The sequence below is a fragment of the Lissotriton vulgaris genome, chromosome 3_1, assembly GCF_964263255.1.
Source record: "Lissotriton vulgaris chromosome 3_1, aLisVul1.2, whole genome shotgun sequence".
Lineage (NCBI taxonomy): Eukaryota > Metazoa > Chordata > Amphibia > Caudata > Salamandridae > Lissotriton > Lissotriton vulgaris.
The window spans coordinates 1,449,822,974-1,449,849,137 of record NC_141689.1 but is presented as its reverse complement, the minus strand read 5'-3'; the positions used below and the strand labels follow the sequence as shown (position 1 = coordinate 1,449,849,137).

The 26,164-nt window shown below is 46.9% G+C and overlaps 1 protein-coding gene across 1 annotated transcript in view; it reads left to right on the top strand.

Annotated features, from left to right (window-relative positions):
- Positions 1-1,846, top strand: part of PPP2CB (protein phosphatase 2 catalytic subunit beta) — a 237,294-nt gene extending 235,448 nt beyond the window's left edge. Inside the window, exon 7 of the mRNA XM_086961934.1 lies at positions 1,165-1,846. Coding sequence (XP_086818060.1) covers positions 1,165-1,237 — 73 coding nt within the window. The 3' untranslated portion in view covers positions 1,238-1,846. The remainder of the gene's footprint in view (positions 1-1,164) is intronic.
- The last annotated feature ends 24,318 nt before the right edge of the window (positions 1,847-26,164 follow it).

The following is a 26,164-nucleotide window of genomic DNA, read 5'->3' as shown; positions in this document are numbered from 1 at the left end:
ACCCCATGTGCAGACATTAAAGAGCTGCATATGGTCTCTGTTAAACAAACCTAGCTCTCCCTGGAACCAATTTTTAAAATTCTGCTTGGATGCACTAGATGCTCAAGACAATATGGACAAGTTCGCTGCCTATAGGGCCAAGCACAAAAATCTTGACAAACAAGTAAAGATCTTCTCACTTAAACACAATGCCCTCTCCCATGGCACATGGGCCTCAAAACTATATGGCCCTAAAACTCCACTACACTACTTGTCGTCATCCATGAAACTACAAGTGAAACACCAGCTAATGAGATTACGTTTTGGCCCAATCCCGCGGAGGGCGTATAAGTATGGCCGGAGATTCGAGGAAGACGTGTGCACACAGTGCCGTTTCTGTAAGAGCGGGGAAGAACTTAATCCATGTCCTGTGCATCTGCAGAACCTTACTTCCTCTGCGAATTTTTTTCTTGCGTCCAATTTGGCGGACCCTCAACGTCCGGACATGCCAAGAAGCTCTAGAGGAGTGTATGAGGGGAGACTCCGCTCAGATGGCCGCCCGCTTTGTAAAATTCATGACTGAGATTAATTTCCTGTTAACAGAAGACGTTCACTAAGAACTTTTTCCCCTACCAGCTATGAACCACCTTGCTCTCATTAACTTTTTTAAAAAAAAGTATAACATGGACTGAGTTTTAACTGTTTTGCACGAATTGCAACGATTTTAATTATTTGTGCGAGTAAAAATACTTTATTACCTCTGGCGACTGCCAGTAGGGGATGGATATAGATCTCGCGCTCTCTCTGTCTCTATCAAGATGTCTGTCTATCCTATCAATCTCTCTCTATCCTCAAGTGCCTGGGTTGTTTTTTGTTTTTCCTCTACATTTCTTATGCACTTCGAAACTTTTGTTTCACCATATGGTCTTCAGTAAAGTACACTGCAGACTATAAGGCTTGAAAGTTGAGTTTTATATAAAACTGTGTACACATAAATCAGGCTAGCGTAGCAAGTTTCTCTTTGAAGTGGATACTAGAGCTATTAAAATGAAAGTCCGCTGTAGCTGGTACCTTGAGCTGGTACCTTGTTTATAAATGTAATAGTTTGCTATACAAGTTCAAATTAGTTCTTCCACGTTTGAAATGCATTTCAACTAAACAAATGTTTTTATCTCCTTTTCACAGCCTTCAGTTTGATCCGGCACCTCGCCGTGGAGAGCCCCACGTTACCCGACGTACCCCTGATTATTTCCTATAAATTTCTGCCTTGATCTTCCAACATACACTTGGCATTTAAGAAAGTAAAAAGAGCAACAATTTAATATTTCTCTAACCAATTGGGATCTGTGTTGGCATAAACCCCCCATCATGGACCAAAAATGTGCCATACGTATGAGCATTTAGCACAATTCGAGACTGAGGTTCAATACGCTATATATCCTATATTCATCAGTCCAACAGTCAGTTTGCCTGCTGTATTTGTAGTAACTTTATTTTTCTGGACTGTTCAGACAGAAAAGGTGGCTGTAATACCTTAATCTCCTGTTGCGCAAATTTGTACATTTTTGTTTTAGTGTATCTGGCATGACATTTCAACTTTGGAGTTATTTTAAACAGAAATGCACTAACTTCCATTTTGAGCGTTCACTTTTTTTAACAAACAATATTTTATTGAAATGTAAATTAACTGGAGAAAGGAATTGAGGACCCTTTGGGAGTGTATGCCATAACACTGAAAGATATCCCCCCTCATTTAAGCTAAAGTACTGTTCCGTGTTAATGTACTTATTTTCTGTATATTTGTCATGAAAGTGCTTGCATCTTATTTGGTGTACTTTAAGAAATAAACTTTCAATTGTAAACAGTATTGTACCTGAGCTTCCACTTTTTTATATTCACATGCAATTTTATTCATATGAAGGAACACTGGTAACTGATTTTGTATTTTCTGCACCAATATATATATATATATATATATATATATATATATATATATATATATATATATATATATATATATGTCCAATTACCGCTCCGGTGCTTAGCCCACCAAAAGAGAAACACGAACGCTGCAATTGCTGTTCTCACTGCTGGCCACAGTGACTTTATTTTAACCAGGTGCGCAAAATGTCAGGCAGGATGACTCGTTTCGGCTAACACAGTAGCCTTGTTCACATACATGCACTGCTCAATTCAATCCATTTAAATACACAAGTGCAAATTAACCTTGTGACTACACATACCATTGAAAGTGAAAACATACTGCCTGTCAAAAAAGACTACAAATGAAGAAAGAGAACTTTCGTTTGAAAATTACAGTACAAATACTTAAATTCATTGTTAACTCAGTTACTCTTTCTTAAATTTTTGTTCAAATTATTTTCAGTGCCTAGTCCTAAATGATAAAGTGTACAAATACACCTTCGAGCTGTCAGAGTAATAAACAGTGCGGCATATAGGTAAATTAATGGTATTGATTGCCTTCAATAATGTTAAAAATCATCAACCAATTACAAAACAAAATGCCAAATTTATTTGGTTTCCTATTCCTAGAGTTGCAAAACCCATTTCTGCCAACAGCTCAATAGTGGTAGTATACCAACTATTATACCTATAGACTAATGACATTTAGACAGACTGCAGTATGGTAACTATAAAAGTGAAAATGTGAAAAATAGTGAAAAGGATATGATAGTTAAAATCTCTGTACTAGACTCTTATAATAAAATTCATGTATTACTGGACTTGTGTGTGTTGCTAGATGGACTATGCAAAGAGAGAAGGAACCGATAGATTCTGTAGTTCTGATAAGTGTTGTTGCGTATATTTCCCTAGACTCTTATTACCTCAGGAACATACTATTTCCTATTTGTATCTGGGTACTAATGTCCTAGAGGGAATATGATTGAGTATTACATAAACGAATCAGAACAAGAGAAGATGCAAATTCATCTGTAAATATAAATGTAACAGGAAGGCAAATAAAGTTCTCCGGAGACAAACTAAGTTCTTATTCAGATGAAAGCCTGTGTAACCTTTTTCACCTAATGGACTAATAGGACCAATGGAGAAGGTGAACTGAACCTCTTCACTGCAAATACTGTCTATTAAGAACTAACCATCGACTGCCTGACCACTCTAAAGGTAGTGATGTATCTCTTCACACATATTGAGTCCCTTAGGGGTCTTGGTGTCGAGCTTGAGGATATAGTTGGTTTCCAATTGCCGCAATTTCTTTTCGCGATCACCACCTAATTTACTGATGGGAACACTGTCAATGACAAAATATTTCAGCATGTTAAGATTACTTTCATGTTCATTGATGTGGCGGGCTACAGGGTATGCACTATCAGAATTTACAGTTGCTCGTAGATGCTGTAAAATTCTTTGGTGGACTGGCAACTTAGTGCTCCCTACGTAGCGTAATCCACAGCCACATTGCAACACGTATACCGCATGGTCGGTGCGGCATGTGTAGTGTCCCTTTAGTTTACACGGCACCTCAGAGAAGCCCGTAGTGTAGGTCTTGGTGTTGATGCCAAACTTACAGGCAAAGTGCTACATTTATAAAAACCCAAACTTGCTGTTAACCAACCTTTATTCACATCAAGTTCAGCACTAGTTCTCACTAAATCATTCTGCATGGATCGTGCTTTTCTGTATGTGTAGTTGGGTCTAGTGGGAAGTACCTGGGCCATAATCGTGTCAGTTAATACGATTGGCCATTGGGCGTTCATGATTTTTTTAATGGCTCCTGCCTGCCTGTTAAATGTAGATATGAACCTACATGCCACTGTTATGTCGGCATTGTTTATTTGATTGCACCTATCTTGATCTTGTGCCTCAACCTCCACTGCCTCTTTATCATGAGACGTTGCTAACGGTTCACGTCTGTCCCTGGAGTTGGCTTTGGCTAGTGCAGAATCAAGTAGCTGGGCCTTGTAACCACGTTGTAATAGTCTACTTCTGGCCGCTTGTTGTGCTGCTGCTGTGGCTGTAGGTGTACTGCAGGCTCTACGGATTCTTAAACTCGCCATATGGTAAGCTGGTGATCGTGTGCTGTGGGTGGAAACTCTAAGCAAGGAGTTTCCCGCAGTTGGTTTGCGGAACAATGATGTGATAATATTGTCCTCAATGGTAACAGTAATGTCCAAAAAATTGACTTTGTGATCTACATGGGCTGTAAACTGCAAATTATATTGATTGTCATTGATGGTATTAACAAATGTGTGGGCTTCAGCTAGTGTACCGTTCCAAACAATAAAAATGTCATCTATATACCTCCAGATGTCTATCGGCTATGGTCCTGAGTTGCCCCCTCAGTACATGCTCCTCCCACCAGCCAACGTGTAAACACGCGTAGCTGGGGGAGAAGCATGCACCCATGGCTACTCCCTGCCGTTGTTTAAACACCTTCCCATCAAACAGACAGATTATTGAACAGGCACCATCTAATCATACTCAATAACATTTTGTTATGATTATGTAAGGAAATACATCTGTTCTGCAAAAAATATTCAGTGGCAGCTAATCCGTCTTCGTGTTTGATGCTGGTGTAGAGGGAACAAATATCAAGAGTCATGAGGAGGTAATTTTTTTGACCAGACAATGGAGTCTAATTTACAAAGGAAGTCTTTGGTGTCTCTTAAGTACGTCGGTAATGCAGTTAAATGTTCTTGCAGGTAATGGTCCACATACTTGGATGTGTTCTCAAACATGCTGTCCCTGGCAGAAATAATCGGGCGTCCTGGAACCGGAATGGTTTGTTTATGTACTTTTGGGATTAGATAGGTGGGAAGGGTGGGATGTTCCTTATATAAAAAAGAAAATTCTTCTTTGGTAATTAGCCCTTCCCTTTTCCATTCCATGAGTTGCACTTGGTAATCCCTGTGTACCTTGCTGATTGCTGCCCCATTGGATTGTTCATAGCACTCAAGATAGTCTAAGTGCCGATATGCCTCTGCCTTATATTCCGCTTTGTCCCAGAGCACCAGGTTTCCTCCCTTGTCAGAGTTCTTCACTACTACTGAGTTATTGTCGTTTGGTTTTTCCATTAGTTGGAAGTATTGTTTGGAGGTACTTTTTTATTTCTTTGTTCAGTTCTGATGGTTTTCCTATGTAGTTTTTTTAGTTCTTCTGTGACGCGGTCATGGAAGATGTCTAAGGCGTCACGCGGCATTATCGGTACAAACGTTGAGGGTGCCTTGAACGGACTACCTCCTGCCGTGGAAACTACAAATCCCTCAGTATCTGCTATTTGTTCGGTACTTGCCAGTTGTTGTTGGCTGTCTGACATATCCCGGCCCAAAGTGAACAGAGTTTTTAACAAAGGAATTTGTTTTCCAGTAGGCATTGGAGTAATTCGTGGATTGGGCGTTGATTTGTTATGGTTTTTTATTTTGAAAAATTTGGCCAATTTAAGTTTTCGTATAAATTTATATACGTCAATCCTGGTCTCCACAAAATTAAAATTACTTTCTGGACAATAGCTGAGCCCTAAGCTTAACAGTTGCAGTTCAGCCGCATTAAGTTCAACTTTGGTGAGGTTAATGATCGTATTCTTAGCATTTTCATCTAGTTCTTCCAATTTCTTCTCCTGCGGAACTGCCCTCGCCCTTTGTTGCTTTGCACGTTTGCGTCGTTGGTGCCTTTTGTGATTCCTGTATTTGCGGCCTGCGGATTGGCGTTCCGTGATCGTAAGGTTGATTTTCTCTGTTGTCTGACAAAATCCATTTCTTCCGCATACGTGAGGGGCCCCAATGTAGAGTTGCTGCCAGTTTCTGAGCCACTGCCTTCTGTGTCTGTATCCGTGACAATCATGCTGGTGTCCGAGGATGAAGCAGCCTGATTGTTGGTACTGGCCATTTGTTTTTGCCCATGTTTTTGTTGTGCCCCTGCGCCTCCTTGTCTTTTTGTGGAATCCTACTTGTGAGCAAACATGAAGACTTGGCCTCGCTCGTAATCATTTTTGTCGCGCACGTGTATATATGTTATATATATATATATATAAATATACACACTTTTGCATATTGTAAGGCTCCTTTCCTGCTCTTGGGTCATGTTGATTTAGTCTGGGATCTGTGAGTTGATGCAGCTTGGTTTTGACATTTTCAAGGAAATTACAAGGTGTATAATCTGCTCCCAAGTGGCTGACAGAGATGAATGCCTCCGCATGTAGTGGCAGTGGTTCCACTCCAGGTGGATGGCCCAGGCTCAACTTAGATGGTGAGTCCCCACTGGCCAATGCCTGGAGTATCAACAGCAATTGTTGAAGAAAATAATGCTTGTGAGGCTGACCTAGCCTAAGAGGCTCTGGCAGGTCCAAGCATTATTTTGCGACTGTGTAGAGATGAGAAATTGACCTGGGGCAAGGCTGGAATAATAGCACCCTGATCTCTAGGTGCCTTTAAGGCATATACTTTTCATCCAAATGAGAAACTGGTTTTGCAGCATCAATCCTTTTCTGGATTCACATGCTGTGCATTATTTCGCCATCCAAAGGTCGAGTCCGAAATTCTTTTTTTCTTTTCTTGTTCAGAGCATTTGGTGCTAGGTGCACTTGTGACGTCAGATGGCACCCCGTGTTCCTGTGCATGGTATCCCTATTCAGATAATTTTTTCGCCGTAGGCTTTGGAAGCAAAGGGAAGCACTCTGAAGTTTGGGATGAAATCCCCAGAAGAATCCAAAAATTCGAGTGAAAAACCATATGGTTTTCAGCGTGAATCTTTCTGGATTCACTATGCTGTGCATTATTCCGCCATCTAGTGGTTGGGTCTGGAATTGTAGTATACTTTTTTTTTCCGTGGCCCAGGTGGGTGTCAACAAACCACCATTTGGTGTCCTTTTGACGTTGACGCGCTTCCTCCAGAAGCTCCCACCTTTGGTCGCCATCTTCAGATTCTTTTTTCTGCCGTTGGGTCTGGATTGTTACCGAAGAGTTTCAGAGATTTGGAGAGAGAGTCGACAATTGCAGAGAATCTAGGAAAATCACAGATTTCAACACACCTGACTACATGTCGGGTAACCGGGACGACAAAGGTTTTTCAACTGAGATCTCTACGTTCTACGGAAAATGCGCGCACAGGGGGCTCTCTGAGCGCAGGGATGGACAAAACACCTTTCAAGTTTAGCACCAATTGTCACCACGAGTACGCCCAGAAGGACCAGCATCCTGTCTGCAACCTCTGCCTGCCGCTCGACCACAACACCGAGGACTGCAAAGTGTGCTCGGCGTCCACACCCAAGATTCTGAATTGGAGAGGCAGAGAAGGGCGAACTACACCATGCAGGGGCAAGGGCCACCTCCATTGCTACAAGACTTGGGCCTCTCCAGTGGAGAGGACAACATCGCTGTGGGGTCGGAGGACGGCATGGTCGTCTAGGTCCCAAAGAAAACACCGAAGGAGGTTAGAGTAGTCAACCCCCAGACCCTCCAGCGACAGTCGTAAGTAAGTGTGAAGCAAAGTCCTCGTAGGGAACATTGCAGTCGAAACACTCAGGAAAAGCAACAGCACCCAAGGACAAGCAGCCCAGCGGATCCTTCGAAAAGGACTCCCAGATGGCGAAAACCCACAAATTGTAGGTTGTCAAAGGATGCCCTCGAAAAATGGACACCTCGACGGCGAGTAAAGAAGGGTCAACAACTACTTTGATATAGACTACCTCGAAGCGAATCTCTCAAACTCCACGCCAAACAGGCTGCTGAGATGGAGAGGAAGACGAGGAGGCTCGAGGCAGAAATGGCGAGCATCCTGCAGTGAAAAAAGGACTTCGACAAAAGGATGGTCCAGTACACCATCCCGCTGAAGCACGCGTCCGAAGTCAAAAGGGGCGACTAAGACCCTGAACCGCCAAACGCCTGCACCGGTCAAGGAACTGGAGCAAGAGGCCCTGTATTACTTAGAGGGTGAAGGCGAGGAGGATCAGCAAACCTACCAGGCCTCGACATTCTCGGAGGCACAAGAATTGGAGTGGCATGACCTTGACGCCGAATTACCGGAAGACTTAGTAGATACATACCCTTCGAGGCCTTCACCAGCAGATGATATAGGGGTCTATAATATGGTTGTTAAAAAGGCTGCAGAGACCTATAGAGCGGAATTGGAGGAGGGAAGCCCAAGGCATGTTTTCTTCTGGAAACTGTTAATTCAACGAACAAGGAGTCAGGTCCTGCCCATGCTCCCTAGTGTGCTGGACCAGGGCAGGGAGGCTTTCAGGGAGCCAGCTGTATGCAAATCAGTGACCCAGAGGACAGAAAAGTACAAACACTCCTCAAAGGACCCTGCTTACATTCAGGGATCAGTGTCAGCTGACTCAATAAATACAGCAACGGGGTAGGAAGAGGGCTAATGTACCCACAAATGCCGAACCACCTCCAAACAAGGAGAATAGAAGGATGGACCGCATGGGAAGGAAAGTAAAACTGAGTGCAGCGATTCAATGGTGCGTCGCCAACTCAAACGCCTTAATCAACAGGCATGCATACCAGCACTGGGAGGAAGTGCGGCAACTCGTGAAACATCTACCAGAACGTAGTCCACCTGGTAGAGGAAGGGAAAACATGGCTAACGCATGTTTAAAGTCGGCCTTGGATGCTGCGGAGACGTCCAGCAGGCAAAATGGGGTGATGGAGAGAAGACACACATGGCTTAGGATTTCAGGCTTCAAGCCTGAGGTACAGAACAACATCCTGAACACACCCTTAAACGGAGAGCAGCTTTTTGGAACGGCAGTTGACGACAAGTTAACTCGGCTCAAAAAGGGCAACGAGACAGCTATGTCCATGGGAGCACTGTAGTTCAGAGGGATGAGAAGGGTTACACCCCCAAGAAGGCCAAATGGTAGGGGAGGCAACCTGCCTAGTACATCGCACCAAACCTTTCAACAAGGTTATCAAGTAAATGGCCAGGGACGGCAGCAGAACTGGCAGTACCAGCCACGAGGCCAGTCCTTTCGAGGGCGTTCAAACTGAAGAGGACAGGAATAGAGATGAGGGCAACAACCCACCTCCAAGTGACTTTGCCGTAAGGCAAACCCCCACCCTAACAACTCTTCTAGGAGGGCATCAAATATAAAACAAAACCGAAACCTGATGATTTTACAAGACAAAACAATTCCTTGAACACAACACCAGTAGGAGGCAGAATAAGGGACTTACTCCAGGAGTGGAAGAAGGTCACAAACTGACAAATGGATACTAAACATCATACAATAAGGCTCCTGTACATGTACATGGCCCCGCTCGCACACATGGCCCGACAGCACAACCTCAATATAATCTCTTATGCCGACAACACTCAACTGATCCTCTCCCTCACCAAGGACTCCCTCACCGCCAAACCCAACCTCCACGAAGGAATTAAGGCAGTCGCCTACTGGATGAAGAGCAGCCGACTAAAGCTGAACACGGACAAGACTGAGGTCCTCATCCTCTCCTCCAACCCTTCAGCCTGGGACGACTCCTGGTGGCCAACGACACTGAGGCCAGCCCTGACACCCACAGACCATGCACGCAACCTGGGAGTCATCCTTGACTCAACGCTTTCCATGACCAAGCATGCGTTGACTTGCTTGGTGATTGAGAGCGTTGAGTCGAGGATGATTCCCAGGTTGCGTGCATGGTCGGTGGGTGTCGGGGCTGCCCCCAGTGCCGTCGGCCAACAGGGGTCGTCTCCGGCTGAAGGTTTGGATCCGAGGATGAGGACCTCCGTCTTGTCCAAGTTCCGCTTCAGACAGCTTGTCTTCATCCAGTCGGCGACGGCATTCATTCCTTCGGGAAGGTTGGCTTTGGCGGTGATGGGGTCCTTGGTGAGGGAGAGGATCAGCTGAGTGTCGTCTGCGTAGGAGATTATGTTGAGGTTGTGCTGTCTGGCTACGTGTGAGAGCGGGGCCATGTAAATGTTGAACAGCGTCGGCTGAGGGAGGATCTCTGGGGTATGCCGCAGATATTCTCAGAGGCTTTGGAACTGAATGGGGGGAGGTGATCGCTCTGGGTTCTGCCGGAGAGGAAGGAGGTGGTCCAATCCAGAGCCTTGTCTCGGATCCCTGCAGCGTGGAGGAGTGCGCGTAGTGTGCGATGGCAGACTGAGTCGAAGACGGCAGAGAGGTCTAGGAGGATGAGTGCTGTGGTCTCGCCATTGTCCTTCAGGGTCCTAATGTCGGTGGCGGTGATGAGGGCAGTCTCGGTGCTGTGGTTGCTACAGAACCCTGACTGGGAAGGGTCCAGGATTCTGTTTTCTTCGAGGTATCAGGTTAGCTGTCTGATTGTTTTCTCGATGACCTTTGCTGGGAAGGGGAGCCGAGAGATGGGCCAGAAGTTCTTAACGTCTATTGGGCCTGCCTTAGGTTTTTTGAGTATGGCATTGATCTCGGCGTGTTTCCAGATCTCTGGGAAGGTCGCGGTCTCTAGGTCTAAGGTTCTTAAAGTTCATAAGGACACAAAGATTCAAGATGACATCTCTACAAGAGGTAATATCACAAATACAAGAAGGGGATTACCTGGCAACTATAGTCTTTAAGGCTGTGCACTTACACGTCCCTTCAACAAAAAAAACTGACGCCGACTAAGGTTTGTGATCAACCAAACAATACCAGTCCACAGTACTGGCATTCAGACTCCAATCCGCACTAAAGGTGTTTATTAAATGCCTAGCAGTGGTGGCAGCGCACCTAAGGAGGCAAGGGATACACACATACTCCTACCCCAACGACTGGCTCTTAAAGGCAAGCTCTTAGTCAATGCAAACACATCCAGCAGGTCGTACGAATGCTAATCCAACTGGGTTTCTCAATCCATTGGGGAAAGTCGGCAATAGAGCCGGAACATGCAAAGCAAGGTGTTCTCCAGCACAAAACTTTGGCAATACAGAAGGAAACGCATCTTTACTGGAAGGGGCAAGTTCTGACAGTGAGGACGGTGAGCAAACTAATGGGAATGATGGCGTCATGCATACACCTGGTCCCAAATATTCGACTCCACATGAGACGATTCCAAGAATGGATACAGCAATAATGGTCACAGGAAACAGGGAGTTTGGAACATCTAGTGGTTGTCACACGCAGTGCAGCAGGAAATAGTGTGGTGGGTCAAGGAAAACCTATCACAGGGGAAACCATTCACACAGCCAACTCCAATGGTGACCAACACAACAGACGCCTCCCAGCTGGGGTGGGGCGCGCACATGACCTTACTCAAGGTGAGGGTCTATGGCCGCAGTAGGATGCGGTCAAACAAATCAACAAACTGTGTTCCTAGCCTTAAAAGCCTTCAGAAGGAGCTGTACGGTAACAGGGTGTTGATCCAAACGGACAACACAACCATGTTCTGCATCAACAAACCAGGAGGAACACAATCTGTAGAACTATCCGGGCTAGCACAGGAAATATGGATGGGCCATTCCACTAAGAATAGACCAACTAGCAATACATCTCCCAGGGAAGGACAATGTGGAAGCAGGCAGACGTCATAATCCCAAGAATAGGAGATCAACCAACCGGAAATAGATCAAGAACAGAAGTGAAATATTAACATCTTTTTGTGACATTTGTAATAAAGCTTGCAACATTGAGAGAACATATTTGAACCAGTTGTTGAATGGTTGCACAGATTGGGATGTATGTCGTTACTACGCATGCTTTTACAGCGCATGCCTTTACCACGCAGGTTTTACAACGCAAGTCGTTACAACGACTTGCGTTGGGGGGCGCTGGATAGTGAATAGTTTAATTTACTATTCCAACTCCAGTCCCTGTGGATAGCAGAGAAGGTTTTGGATAGTAAATTAAACTATTCCCTATCCTACAGCGCCCGCAGCGCAAGTGTTGTAACGACTTGCGTTGTAAAAGTACTGCGTGGTAAAAGTTGCGTTGTAAACGCTGTTCCCCCACAGATTGATGCTGTGGTGGCGCTGAGTGGTGATGTGGTGGCGACGAGAAATGCTGTGGCGTTCAGTGATGCTGTAGTAGCGCATAGTGATGTTGTGTTGCCCCTGAGTGATGCTGTGGTGATGCGATAGTGAGGGAGAGAGATAGATAGATAGATAGAGGGAGGGTGATAGATAGATAAATAGATAGTGATAGAGTGATGGCGATAGATAGTGAGTGCGATATAGATAGCGTGAGGGAGATAGATAAATAGATTGAGGGCGATAGAGTGAGGGGCGATATAGAGTGGCAATTAGTGTGGTAACAACCTGCATGCTGTGTGAGTGTGCATCAGTACCTTACCATCATAACCTGCTTTGCCCCGCAGTGAATGCAGTCCAGGAACATGCAGTGTAGCGGTGTGCAGGATCCTTAGCCATTTGGAGCCCTTCTACCAGGTGTATGTAGTGAGTGCCTTGTGATATTTGGGCCGTCCTACCCATGCTGTGTCCATACCTGATGACAAAGCAGTATCACTGCCAGCTAGTAGGCACCTCTGGTATCTGCCGGCCTTGTCTTGCCATCCAGAAATCCCCACATCATATGGTGGGCATTCTTTACATTGGCTGTCCAAGTCTGGACCTTGCATAGTAAACTACGAGAGTGCAAAACAGCAACTTGATGACTTATCTGAAAGCGCTCCAGTCTGTGTCCAAGGAGCCTGTTTTGTGGGACCTGGACGCTCAGAATGTATTTCATATGGAAAAAAACAAGCACGCCACTTTAATGAAGCGCTCACTGCACAGTAAGAAAACAGTCGATTTGGGTATTGACACAGCAACAGGTTAAACTTAAAAAAAAAATAACTGTTCACGTAATACAGCCGTCTGGTTATCAAAGTTTGCCTGGTACAGCGGCCGACTCCTTCCCAGCCTTTGCTCGGGTTTGTGTACTCTCGGCCCGGCTGTTACATAACAGGCTGTCTGCTCGTGACCGTAGACCCTGCTAATCTGGGCACTGCGCGCGCACTTCAGCGTGGTTCTGTAGCGTCCAGACTGCCATATGCAATCTGGACCGTGTCAAGCCAGACTCAAAATCATGTACGAAGAATACTCGAGACTGTCTTTTACAAGGAAAGCTTCCATGCAACTGCGTGTTAAACTGAAGCCAAGTCAAAGAAAGCGCCCTAAAACGAGCGAACGTTTTGTTTCTCACCCCAAAAATTAATTCTGGCCCTACAAACAAGGTGTCACCCCCAGCTAAGTAAACTGTCGGGCACTGAACGCTCTTTTCTAGCGAAATATCTAAACTAGCCTTCCGTTTTCACTCGCAAAACAATTTACTAACTATTCTGGAATAATCGAGAAACTGGCCACAGAGTCCACGAAATACTTTGGCAAATCTTAATCCAGGTTAAAAAGGCGCTGTGATGGCATGCTCACACCAGATCGTGCGCGGTGCAGGTGGGAATGAACAATAACAATACAAAAAAATATAAGACCTGTTCGCTCTCTGCACCGTTCACATCCACCGAATCCAGAGTGCAGCCACAAGGACAGTAACTTAATACTTCTATGTACTTAGAACAACTACATACTTAGGAAATATAGCCCACTCTCTTCGGGTCGGTTAAACTGGGTAATAGTAACAATACCTGATATAAACACAGCTTGGAACTAGTAGAAATGTGGTACGATGTTCTCTATATATTAAAACCAGTAATTAATTCGAGCATTACTCACTTTCAGGTTTAATCCTGCAGCTGCTTGCATAAAAGCTTCATCAACCAGAACTATCTCTCAAATGTAAATAATACATTATTATGTTATTACTGTTCACTCTAATGCTTGATTAATTAAAACAACTGCAAAAAATGATAATAAACGTTCGCCACACAGTGAAAAAGATGTTCAAATTAAAACAATTCCTAGCATTACATATCAGCATTACACGCGATCAGTTAAATAATGCAAAAGACTCAAGAACACTTTACAACAAAACAGCTTTGTGGTTAAAACATTTAAAGCAACAATCGTGGCACCGTATGTCAGCACGGTCTGTGATTTTTTTATAAAACCTCATTAGCAGTTGAGGATCGCTGCTGTTCAGAAGCGTTTAAACTGCTACTCAACATCTCCAGATACCCAGACGGCTAAACCGGGTTCATGACCGTTATGTGCATATAATCCACACCTTGGAAAGTACATAAAATGTGCATCGAAATTCTGCCTCTCAGGATTAAGTGCGAGTTTGTCTCATAAACCCTGCATGTATTTATCTTTTATTTTGGGACTTTTGACTACTCAGAGAATATGTTAAATAAACAAGAATCCATTAATTAGAGCAAAAGTGGAACCGAAAGGCCCTTAATGCAGCACGAGCCATTAATACACCCCATGAGGTAAAGGCTGATAATGCAAGTGCACTATTACTGCCCTGTTTAAATGCTTTATAGCAACGTCATACAAAAGTAATTACCAAGGGAAAATGTAATAGAAAAACGTACTACCATGACAACTTTTGTTTCACCAAAAATGGTAGTAGGAGACGGAAAGCCAACATGAAATTCTATAATGACTGCTGATGAAATCCCGATGAATTTTAGAAGCATCCAATGGCAGTCACACAGTTTTAGTTTTGGGCCAAAGACACTGGCAAAATGTCAAGCTAACCGCGCCTGTCGCTTTAACTGTGGGCAAAATAAGTTTTTATTCCGGTGTCTCCGGTGCCGAAGAGAGTCTGAGCGTAGCTCCGTTTTGGCAACTGGAACGGTGACTGAGAAACTTTTGTGACATGCCTTTCCACATAATCATTCAGAAAAAGGGGGTGGTGATGAACAGTGTCTGAATTAAGCAGACCACTCTTACCCAGTCCAAAGATCAGGGCTTGATCCATCACCGTTTTTTAGCTCACTGCACCATCCCAGCTCAGAACCTGGCTACATGCAAATTAGTCTGTTCCTGTCCCAGTGCATGATGGGAACAGGGCAAACCAAACTACCAAGCCAATTCTTATACTGGGAAGGAAACAAGCTACCGGGGACCGGTTTCTGGCATTTCAGCCGTCGTCGGCCCGGCTTGCTTGAATCCTGATGGTGCAATGAGCAAGGGATTCACATCTGAGTATACCCTCCCACGCTTATGGTGGACAAAATGATTCAGAAAAAGGGGGTGGTGATGAACAGAGTGTCTGAATTAAGCAGACCACTCATACCCAGTCCAAAGATCAGGGCTTGATCCATCACCGTTTTTTAGCTCACTGCACCATCCCAGCTCAGAACCTGTCTACATGCAAATTAGTCTGTTCCTGTCCCAGTGCTGGGCCGACGACGGCTGAAATGCCAGAAACTGGTCCCCGGAAGCTTGTCTCCTTTCTGGTGAAGAATTGGCTTGGTAGTTTGGTCTGCCCTGTTCATATGATGCACTGGGCCAGGGACAGACTAAGGCTGGTGGTGTATGTGCCTGGTGAAAGTGTGCTCTGATGGTTGGTGGTGTGTGTATGCCTGTTGAAAGTGTGCACGGACGGCTGGTGGTGTGTGTGCCAAGTGAATGTGTGCCTGGTGAAAGTGTGCACTGACGGCTGGTGGACTGTGTGTGCCTGGTGAAAGTGTGCACTGACGGCTGGTGGTCTGTGCGTGCCTGGTGAAAGTGTGGACTGATGGCTGGTGGTGTGTGTGTGCCTGGTGGAAGCGTGCACTGACGGCTGGTGGTGTTTGTGCCTGGTGAAAGCGTGCACTGACGGCTGGTGGTGTTTGTGCCTGGTGAAGGCGTGCACTGACGGCTGGTGGTGTTTGTGCCCAGTGAAAGCATGCACTGACTGTGTGGTTGTGTGTGTGGGTGGTTGTGTGTGTGGTTGGGGTGTGTGGGGGTGTGTATGGTTGGTTGTGTGTGGTTGTGTGCGTGGTTGCGTGTGTGCGTGGTTGTGTGTGTGGGTTTTGGGTGTGGTGTTTTTGGGTGTGTGGTGTATTTGGGTGTGGTGTTTTTGGGTGTGGTGTTTTTTGTGTGTGTGGTGTGTGTGGTGTTTGTGTGTGGTGGTTTGTTTGTGTGTGGTGGTTTGTTTGTGTGTGGTGGTTTGTTTGTGTGTGGTGGTTTGTTTGTGTGTGGTGGTTTGTTTGTGTGTGGTGGTTTGTTTGTTTGCGTGTGGTGGTTTGTTTGTGTGTGGTGGTTTGTGTGCGTGTGGTGGTTTGTGTGCGTGTGGTGGCTAGTGTGCGTGTGGTGGCTAGTGTGCGTGTGGTGGCTAGTGTGCGTGTGGTGGCTAGTGTGCGTGTGGTGGCTAGTGTGCGTGTGGTGGCTAGTGTGCGTGTGGTGGCTAGTGTGCGTGTGGTGGCTTGTGTGTGTGTGGTGGCTTGTGTGCGTGTGGTGGCTAGTGTGCGTGTGGTGGCTAGTGTGCGTGTGGTGGCTTGTGTGCGTGTGGTGGCTTGTGTGCGTGTGGTGGCTTGTGTGCGTGTGGTGGCTTGTGTGCGTGTGGTGGCTTGTGTGCGTGTGGTGGCTTGTGTGCGTGTGGTGTTTTGTTTGTGTGCGTGTGGTGTTTTGTTTGTGTGCGTGTGGTGTTTTGTTTGTGTGCGTGTGTTGTTTTGTTTGTGTGTGTGTATTGTTTTGTTTGTGTGTGTGGTGTTTTGTTTGTGTGTGTGGTGTTTTGTGTGTGTGTGTGTGTGGTGTTTTGTGTGTGTGTGGTGTTTTGTGTGTGGTGTTTTGTGTGTGTGTGTGGTGTTTTGTGTGTGTGTGGTGTTTTGTGTGTGTGGTGTTTTGTGTGTGTGGTGTTTTGTGTTTTGTGTGTGCGTGTGGTGTGTTTTGTGTGTGCGTGTGGTGTGTTTTGTGTGTGCGTGTGGTGTGTTTTGTGTGTGCGTGTGGTGTGTTTTGTGTGTGTGTGTGGTGTGTTTTGTGTGTGTGTGTGGTGGTTTTTGTGTGTGTGGTGGTTTTTGTGTGTGTGGTGGTTTTTGTGTGTGTGGTGGTTTTTGTGTGTGTGGTGGTTTTTGTGTGTGTGTGGTGGTTTCTGTGTGTGTGTGTGGTGTGTGTGGTTTTTGGACTTGGGCCTTCTGGCAGGTTCACCCCTAAACTTTTTGCTTTTAATGGTGACCTGGTGATAGTGATTTTTGGGTTCTGCGTACTTTCACTGTGTCCCAGTGGAAAGTGCGTGCGCACTCTGAGTGCGTGGAGTGAGGTTGGCCTGCCCTCCCATAGGAATGCATGGGGAATGTCTGTGTAGTTCCTGATGCGTGAGGCGTGCGTGCTCTAGTTTGGTATGTGCGAATTCGTGAGAGTGAATGCTTCGCAATGATGAATGTGGCATGAGTGTGTCTTGTGGGGAAGTGCCACTTTTAGACATGGCTGTGTGTGTGCTGTGGAGGTGCTGGTGTGTGATTGGCTGGGATGCCAGGCTCCATGAGTCATGATGGGTCTGCCCGGTGGTGAGTGTGGAGATTAGCATGCTGATGTGAGGGGAGGAGTGCACCTGTGTCCTGAATGAGGCTGGGTTTTCCCCCTCACAATGCTGGCTCCGCCCCCTGTGGTGCGTCTAATGACCCTAGCCCTGCCAGTGAATAGAGTGAGGGAATGAGCCCATCAAGGGTGCTCCAAAACCAGCTGCGACTGGTTTCTCCCCTACCCTGCACCTACAGACAAAGGAATGTGGTGTATAAAAATGGGGATATGTCCCCACAGAAGTTGTTCTCTTCCAGGATCCTGCCAGAGGGGGCTGCTGCTGTTGCTGGGGCCAGGAGGACCGCCACTTGGAGTGCCCCCCTGCCTGGAGACCCAGTGAGCTGGCTCTGGGCCCAGCCTTGCCCCCCTGCCTGCCCCCAGACCCTGCTGGAGCTTTGCTTGTGCCTATAGCACTGAGAGCGCTGTACTTTGCCTCTAAGCGCCTGGGAGCGCTGTGGATTGCCTTTGGTGCTGGACGGTGCTTGATTTGACTTTCAGCGCTTGGGAGCGCTTGGTGTGCTTTGGCCGGTGCCCACCTGGCATCTTTTCGCCCCGTGTGGTGACCGAGCGACGCGGGCGTCACCCCGCTCATTTGCCGCCTTCATTCATTTGCCCCGTTTTACTTTATATGAAGCCGGTGCCCACCCGGCATTGCCCCGTGTTGAATTCACCGCCGCAGCCCGGAGACAGCTGGAGAGGCGCTGCGCCCGCCTCCCTATCCAGGGCCGTGCTGCCATTGGCGGCCCCGGAGAAAGCATTGCCACCCCGTGATTGGTCCCCGGGCCGCGCAGTGATTGGATTACAGCCGCGACCCGGAAGTGCCCTGCCTGAACCCGGACCGAGGTAGCAACGTCCTGACCGGGGCTCCCATGAGCGAGGGAGAGCCCCGGTCTGCCTGAGAGCTCTGCGTCGCCACGAGGGAAGAGAAGCGCTGCTCCCCGCAACCTCGTCCCAGCCGGAGAAGCCCAGCAGAGAAGAGCCGATGCCGCCTCCCGACGTACCTGGTGAGTAGGGGCGTGCCCCGGGTCACTTCTCTGTAAAGAGCAGCTTGTGCTTCGAGTCCCCAGAGGGGGGGGGGACTCCACCGATGCCCGTACTAGAATGATAGTCGAAGACCTCGATCGTCATACTTCAGTGGTAGAACAAAAACCCTTTGATATCAAAGACTGTTTGGCTGTTTTGCAGGACCTAAATGAAACAAGAAGTCGTCTAAGCAACACCATACAGAAGCCAACGCCCACTGAAAAAAAAACACCTGTCCCAGCAAGACCTGTCTGGATTCCAAAGATTGGGGATCTGGTCAGAGAATAAATAGCGGATGAGAAGGAATTGGGGCCTTCTTACGGAAAACCAGTACCTGTACCAGCAGTCCATGGATCAAGAATAGTGTTACTGCAGCAAAAACCACAGTTCTGACATGGTGGTGTGGAGTGCAAAAAAACGATGGATTTGGGCCCAGATCTCTGTACTGGGGTGAATGTATGACATTGTTCTGTATTCTGTCCATCAACTGTGGTTTTTGCAGTGTTACTGCTGGGAACAGCCTTCACGACGTGGCTGTTACACCGCCGTGCAATGGAACTTGTGCCTCTTGAAACCCAAATAAGAGTTTGTCAAGACACTCCTGTCTACAATGATGTAGCATCTGACTATACTAATATGTCAAAGGACCAAGCAGCTCCAGCGATTTCAAATAATCCGGATGCAGTACCAACAATTGACAGAACTGCCTCTGGCTATTTCATCAACTTTGATACATTTTCTGAGGATCCAAGTGAGCCAGAAACAGCACCAGTAAATACAACTTTCAAGGAACAAGTAACCAAACTTTTTCACCAGCTTGCAAATATATATCTGGTTTCACCATGGGTTGAATTTTGGGTTGTGTTAGGTGCACTTTTTCTCCTACTTTGGCTCATTCTTGTTTTAAGTTTGGGAAAGCTGATAGATGGAAAATATAGTAAAATGGACACAGCAAGTAAGAACATCAACTTGCTCCTGAAGCCACACAAATCATCTCATCATGAACAAAGAGACCTGTCATCAGTAAACATCACAGCCGTTCCTCTACAGGATGGTATAGCATGGGCCAGAACTGACTATGACATTTATGGTCCGGTTGAGCTGTTGAAGATTCCACACCAATTTAAGGTTTCCTTGAGTGACTTTGTTTCACCCAGCACATTTTCTGATGATTGGAATTTTGAGACTGTTAATAACATGATGGCAGACTTAGAAATGTCAGCAAAATTTGCAAAACATGAATATTTAGAAGGCTCAGCAAAATATGAAGAAATATATTGTTTTAATCATTTTGGTCATCATTATTTGCACAAATCTGCAAACCCTGGAAATATTTTAACTTATAATCAATGGGAACATTGTCCAACGCCACCAAAGGGTAGCTCAAAAACATTTTATGAAAAATTACCATACTTCTCAGGTTTTAATGTCACAAATCCAAAAACAATTTACTTTAAAGATGTTAATAAGACAGGAATGAAAAGTATGTTGACTAATACTAAGCAAATTTATTCTGCAGCCTTTTATGCTCAACTGTCCACATTAGGGTTTGACTTTTGGAAAGACAACATTGAGACATAAACTGTCTGGGGCAGAAAAGACTGGTAGGTGGAAGGTTTAGAAGCCTTATTTAGAGCCTCCAACATCCCAGAACAAATAATGTTTTTAAATGAAACTGTTCAACAGACATCTTGTCTTGGCCTGGCTAAGACAAAAGATTTAAACAAACCGCCCATACCTAAACCCACACCTGATAGTAATGGAACAACGGATGAGGAGGTAGACGTAAACTACATTTTACAACAAAACAGAACTAATCCTGATTGGAAAAAAGGGTTAATCTGGCCCACAGACATAAATAACTGCCAAGATAGATTACTCCAGTATTGGAACTTTCATAGATTCCCATTGCTTGTATCATTCCCCGTCGTCGGAATGGGAGCCTCGGTAATAATAAATATATATATATATATAGATAAATACACCATAATAGGTGTAAAAAAGGTAAAAAATTAGGCCTAGGCCTCATTATCTTTTGCAGCCTATTGCTGTCATTATGTAAAAGGACCCAAAGTCCCCTCAGCAACCAATCAGATCAGCCTCACCCTGTAGAACCTTCCTGAGAAAGCTCAGAGCCTCAGATTTTCTACCGCTTCGTTGGTGACAGGGAGTCTCCTTAGAGCTCTGCTCTAACTTCAACTTGAGGTACTGTTTAAACAGTTTTCTTTAAGGATTTCTTTCAGCTTTGTCATGGCTGATAAGGAAAAGAAGAGCCTTTTCAGGTCTTGTGCCACTTGTGGCAAAAAACGACTTTATACAGAGGATCAACATCAAGACTGTATTTACTGTCTATACCCAGACCATAAGGTCGATAAGTGTAGTATATGCAGGAGAATGTCTGTTAAAACCCTCCGTGATCGTGAAGGACGGCTGCTTCTGTGGCTCAGGAAGTTGGAAAGGAGGGAGGAAGTAGTGTCTGGTGATGAGGAAGATGCCAGATCAACATCTTCAAAGACTTCATTGAAGAGGGGCGGATCGTCTGTGGACACTTCAACTGAACCCCCCTTAAAGGCTGTGCGTGTGACCTCTGATAGGTCTGGCAAGCCAGGGCCTATCGAATCTCCTCACGTGAGTGTAAAGGAGAGGGAAAGGCAGGCACTGCAGGTGCAAAAGGCTAAACTGGATGAGAGCTCGGCTGGGCCTTCCCACCAGGTTAAAGTAGCCAAGTCCGTCAAAAAACCGACTGTAGAGGCTTCTACAGGGGTCAAGAAGGACTCTAAATCATCTGAGGTGATTTTGTCTCCTCAGTCGTCGACGAGCCATCCAGCGACGACGAGGACGACGACGAGAGCGTCGACGAGGACCTCGATGTCGATTCCGTCGACGAAGACTGGATCGACGACGGCGTCGTCGACGATGACCACGTCGACGGTGACCACCACGTCGACGAAGACCATCCCGTCGACGATGACTATTCCGTCGACGGTGGCAATCTCGATGACGACGATCCCGTCGACGAGGACGGTGAGCCCGTCGACGACGACAGCTCCGTCGACGAGCCCGTCGACGATGGACCCGTCGACGATGACAGTTCCGTCGACGATCCCGTCGACGGTGAACCCGACGACGATGATGGTTCCGTCGACGATGCCGTCGACGGTGAAGGGACTCTCGTCGACGATGCCGTCGACGACGATTCAGAATATAGAAACGGTGGATTTGTTTTCAACGCCGTTGACGACAGGAGCGCCAGAGAACATCAGAAGGAGGAGGATAACCCCAGATATGACTTCTCCAAGGAAGGTACCATCATTACCTCCACCCCTTTTGTTGGATGAAGATGACTACTCGGAAGAGGAAAATGAGATGTATGGGGACGCTTACAGTCCATCACAATTGAATCTGAAATACCATGATTCGGATTTGGATGAGGAATATTATTATCAAAAGGAACAGCGGCCAGAGAGACAGGTTGCATACCAAGATACCCAACCACAGCAGGGCATGGTATCGATGCCTATAAGTCTTTTGACAGACTTGAGGGCTATGCTGGAGGAGTATAGGAGCAAGAAGGGGTCGCAACCTGTGGAAGGTCAAGCACAGGTTCAACCGCAGGTGGTGGCAGCACAGTCAGTGCGGCCTGCACAGGAAGAACATGAGAGGGCATATCCTCCGCAAGTCCAAGTGGATACCTCGGATGAAGAGGAAACGGGGCAAAACCAAGATCAAGAGAGTGAATGGAACCAATATATTGCTCCGGATCCGGCTTCACCAGTGCCAGACCCGGTCGATTCGCCTCCGGCTGATGTAGGAGGTTTCTTCAGCCTGATGGAAAGAGCCACAGCGCGCTTTAAGTTAGCGATGCCGACAACATCTACAGATTGTTTTTTATACGATTTCAAAGAGGCATACCGTAAGGCCGTGCGCTCGATTCCCATTGTGGAGCACATATGGGAGGAAGGGAAGAAAGTGATGCAGACCCCGGCGACGGTCATTCCAACTCTTCCGCGCTTGGAGAAAAAATATAAAGCTCCAGATGACAGTCCCGCCTGTTTGATTGGACAACCTAGACCTGACTCGGTCATATCGCAGGCGGCACAGAAGAAATCGCGGAATCTTTCGGCCACCCTCACGACTCCGCCGGATAAGGAGGGTAGAAGGTTGGACAACGCTGGGAAGCGTTTTTCGTCGATGGCTAGCTTGCTGGTCAGAGCGGCGAATGCCTTGGCGATCCTAGCAAGGTACGACCGCCAGATGTGGAGTGATGTGGCACACTATGTGAATCTGCTAGCGGATGACCAGAAAGCGGAAGCACAGAAACTTCTGGAAGAGGGACAACGTTCCTCTTCGGAAATGATTGACTGCGCGATGGACATCGCCACCATCTCTTTCCGTGCCCTAGGCAGTGCAGCGGTTCTTCGGCGACAAGGATGGCTGAGAGCTACATACTTCCGGCCAGAGGTCCAGAATAGGATTTTGGATTTGCCCTTCGACGGGGACATGTTGTTTGGGAAACATGTCGACGATACCCTACAGGGTATAAAGAAGGACACAGAGACAGCAAGGGCTCTGGGGAACCTGCAATATAGAAAGACACCGTTCCGTGGAGCACGAGGAAGAGGTTTCTCTTCACCTAGAGGAGGTTATCAGCAACAGCGATATTCACAGCAGTCGCAGTCTTACAGGCCCCAGTACGGCAATCAATACTATCAGAGGCAGTCGCAATCCCAGTCTTTCTCTCGCCAGAACGCTCGTGGACGACAGGGGCGTCAGGGCAAGGACGCTGGCAAGCGTCAATAGCGGCCTCCCGACTCTGCCAACTGTTCCTCCGCTTCTGGGATCTCCAGTGGGCGGCAGGATATCACAACATCTGAGCAGCTGGGAAGAGATTACATCGGATCAGTGGGTATTAAATATCATCCGAAATGGGCATACTCTAGAATTCCAGGACTTTCCACCTACAAGAGCTCCCCACGCCGCTACTTCCAGCCATCTGAACCTTCTTCAAGAGGAAGCTCAACAAATGCTTCAAAAAGGGGCGATCCAGCGTGTTCCCCTATCACAAAGGGGAGAAGGTTTCTATTCCAGATTTTTTCTGATCCGAAAGACAAAACAAAAGTGGCGTCCTATCCTGGACTTGAGGGAGCTCAACACCTATCTCACGAAACTATCGTTTCGGATGATTTCACTCCAGGACATATTGCGCCTCTTGAACCCAGGCGACTACATGGCAACATTAGACCTGGAAGATGCCTATTTTCATATCCCGATCCATCCAGCTCACAGACGTTTCCTTCGCTTTACAGTAGGCAAGAGTCACTTCCAGTTCATGGTGCTCCCATTTGGATTAAAGTCCGCTCCTCGGATATTCACAAAGGTGCTGGCACCGGTAGCAGCATTTCTGAGAAGACAGTCGCTGGAAGTATTCCCGTACTTAGACGACTGGCTGCTGAAGGCCCCAAGCTTGCAAGAGGCATCGAAGGCAGTGGACACGTGCTTGAACCTCTTTATTCATCTGGGTTTACAACTCAACAAGGAAAAGTCAGTTCTTCAGCCTGCAAGTACGGTGAAGTTCTTGGGAGCGATACTCAATACTCAGGAGTGCAAAGCCTTCCCATCGGAAGAGAGACAGATGAAACTCATATCGTCAGCCACCCGTTGCCAAAAGAGAAGTTGGATGACAGTCAGGATGTACAAATCTCTTCTAGGGTCGATTTCATCCTGTATTCAATTGATTCCGCATTGCAGACTGCGAATGCGCCCCCTGCAGGAGGAGCTGGACCTTCAGTGGAGACAAGTGGAAGGTTCGTTCGACGACAGGGTGGCGATAACCCAGCGGATGAAACGGTCGGTTTCATGGTGGATGAAAAGATCTCACCTCACTGTGGGACTCAGTTTCAAGGCTGCAAGGGCTCCTCAGGTCATTACCACGGACGCTTCTCTTCAAGGTTGGGGAGCGGTCATGCAAGACCTCCAGGTCAGTGGTCACTGGACTCAGGAAGAACGTCATCTACATATCAACGTTCTGGAGTTAAGAGCTATTCGACTGGCAATGTTGGCTTTCCTCCCAAGGATTACAGATTCAGCAATCCTGGTGCGGACGGACAACACCACCGCAATGCATTACGTCAACAAGCAGGGAGGCACAAGATCGCCACTGCTTTCACAGGAAGCCCAAATACTGTGGGAATGGGCGATAGCGCAGAACATCACACTCGTAGCAGAACACCTTCCAGGAGTATGCAACACGAAGGCGGATACGCTAAGCCGCCTGAGAGCAGTCTCGCACGAGTGGGAATTGGAGGACGCAGTGATCAAGGACATCTTCTCCCGTTGGGGGACCCCAGCGATCGACCTGTTTGCAACACCGGGGAACAAGAAATGCCGGTGTTACGCAAGCAGGGAACACCATCGAGGGTCACTGGGGAATGCCCTTTCGATGTCCTGGTCAGGCGCGTTTGTTTACGCCTTTCCGCCATTTCCCCTAATTCCTCGAGTCCTCAAGAAACTCAAGATGGACAGGTGCAGGATGATACTAATAGCGCCTGCCTGGGCTCGCCAGTTTTGGTACACGGAGTTGCTTCTCCTATCAGAGACACCACCCATTCATCTGCAACCCAAACTGACACTTCTGTCTATGTACAACGGCCAAGTTCTTCACCCGAACCCGAGCTCGCTTCAGTTGGCGGCTTGGCTCCTGAATACAGAGAGTTTAAGGATTTAAACATCCCGGAAGAATGCAGGACCATCTTGGCACAGGCACGAGCCCCTAGCACTAATAAGACATATAGAGCGAAATGGAAGAGGTTCCATTTGTGGTGTCAGAGGGAAAAAGTACATCCTTTCTCGTCAGCTCCGCATCAACTCTTACCATATATTCTTTCATTGGCACAAGCAGGTCTGGCTCATGCTTCTATCAAGGTCCACTTGGCAGCTATTTCCAGGTATAGGAGAACGAGATCGGGTCCCTCTCTATTATCAGCGAGAGTAATCAAACAATTCCTGAAAGGACTGTTTAGAGTTTTCCCGCCAGTTAGGCCCCCACCTCCGGTGTGGCACTTGAATGTGGTCCTGGCTCAGCTAATGAGACCGCCATTTGAGCCAGTGCATAAAGCGGACCTGAAGTTCCTATCATGGAAAGTGGCGCTTCTTTTGGCACTCACCTCTGCAAGGAGAGTAGGAGAGCTTCAGGCTTTAACCATCAAAGAACCCTTCTTACAGTTCAAGAATGATACAGTTATCCTGCGGATGAACCCCAAGTTCATTCCGAAGGTACCGACAGACTTTCATCTTAACGAGCCAGTGGTTTTGAAATCTTTTTTTCCTCGGCCTTCAACCCAGGCTGAGAGGACACTTCATTCTCTGGACGTTCAGAGATGTTTGAAATTTTATCTACAACGCACAGCTGGATTTCGAAAAACACCCCAACTGTTTGTGGCTTTCGGAGCCCCAAGGAAAGGATTTCCTTTGTCAAAACAAGGGATATCTAGATGGATAACTAGTGCGATCCGGTTCTGCCACCAGGCGGCAGGCAAACCTTTACAAGGACAGGTGAAGGCACATTCCACAAGGTCGGTCTCAGCATCAGCGGCACTGTTTGCTGGAGTATCCATAAAGGACATTTGCAGAGCAGCCACCTGGAGCAGTACGCACTCCTTCACGAGACATTACTGCCTGGAGGCGGCTGCAAAGGAGGATTCGGCTGTAGGACAGGCAGTCCTGAGAAATCTCTTCCAATAAGAGGTGAGCTTTCCTCTCTTCCCTCCTCCTGTTTTTTCAAACATTTCGTTTATTATGCTTTGTACTGCTTTATAGTTGTTATAATCTGTGATGTCAGTAGCGTATAATGATTCTATGCTGTACACGAAATGTTTGAGGT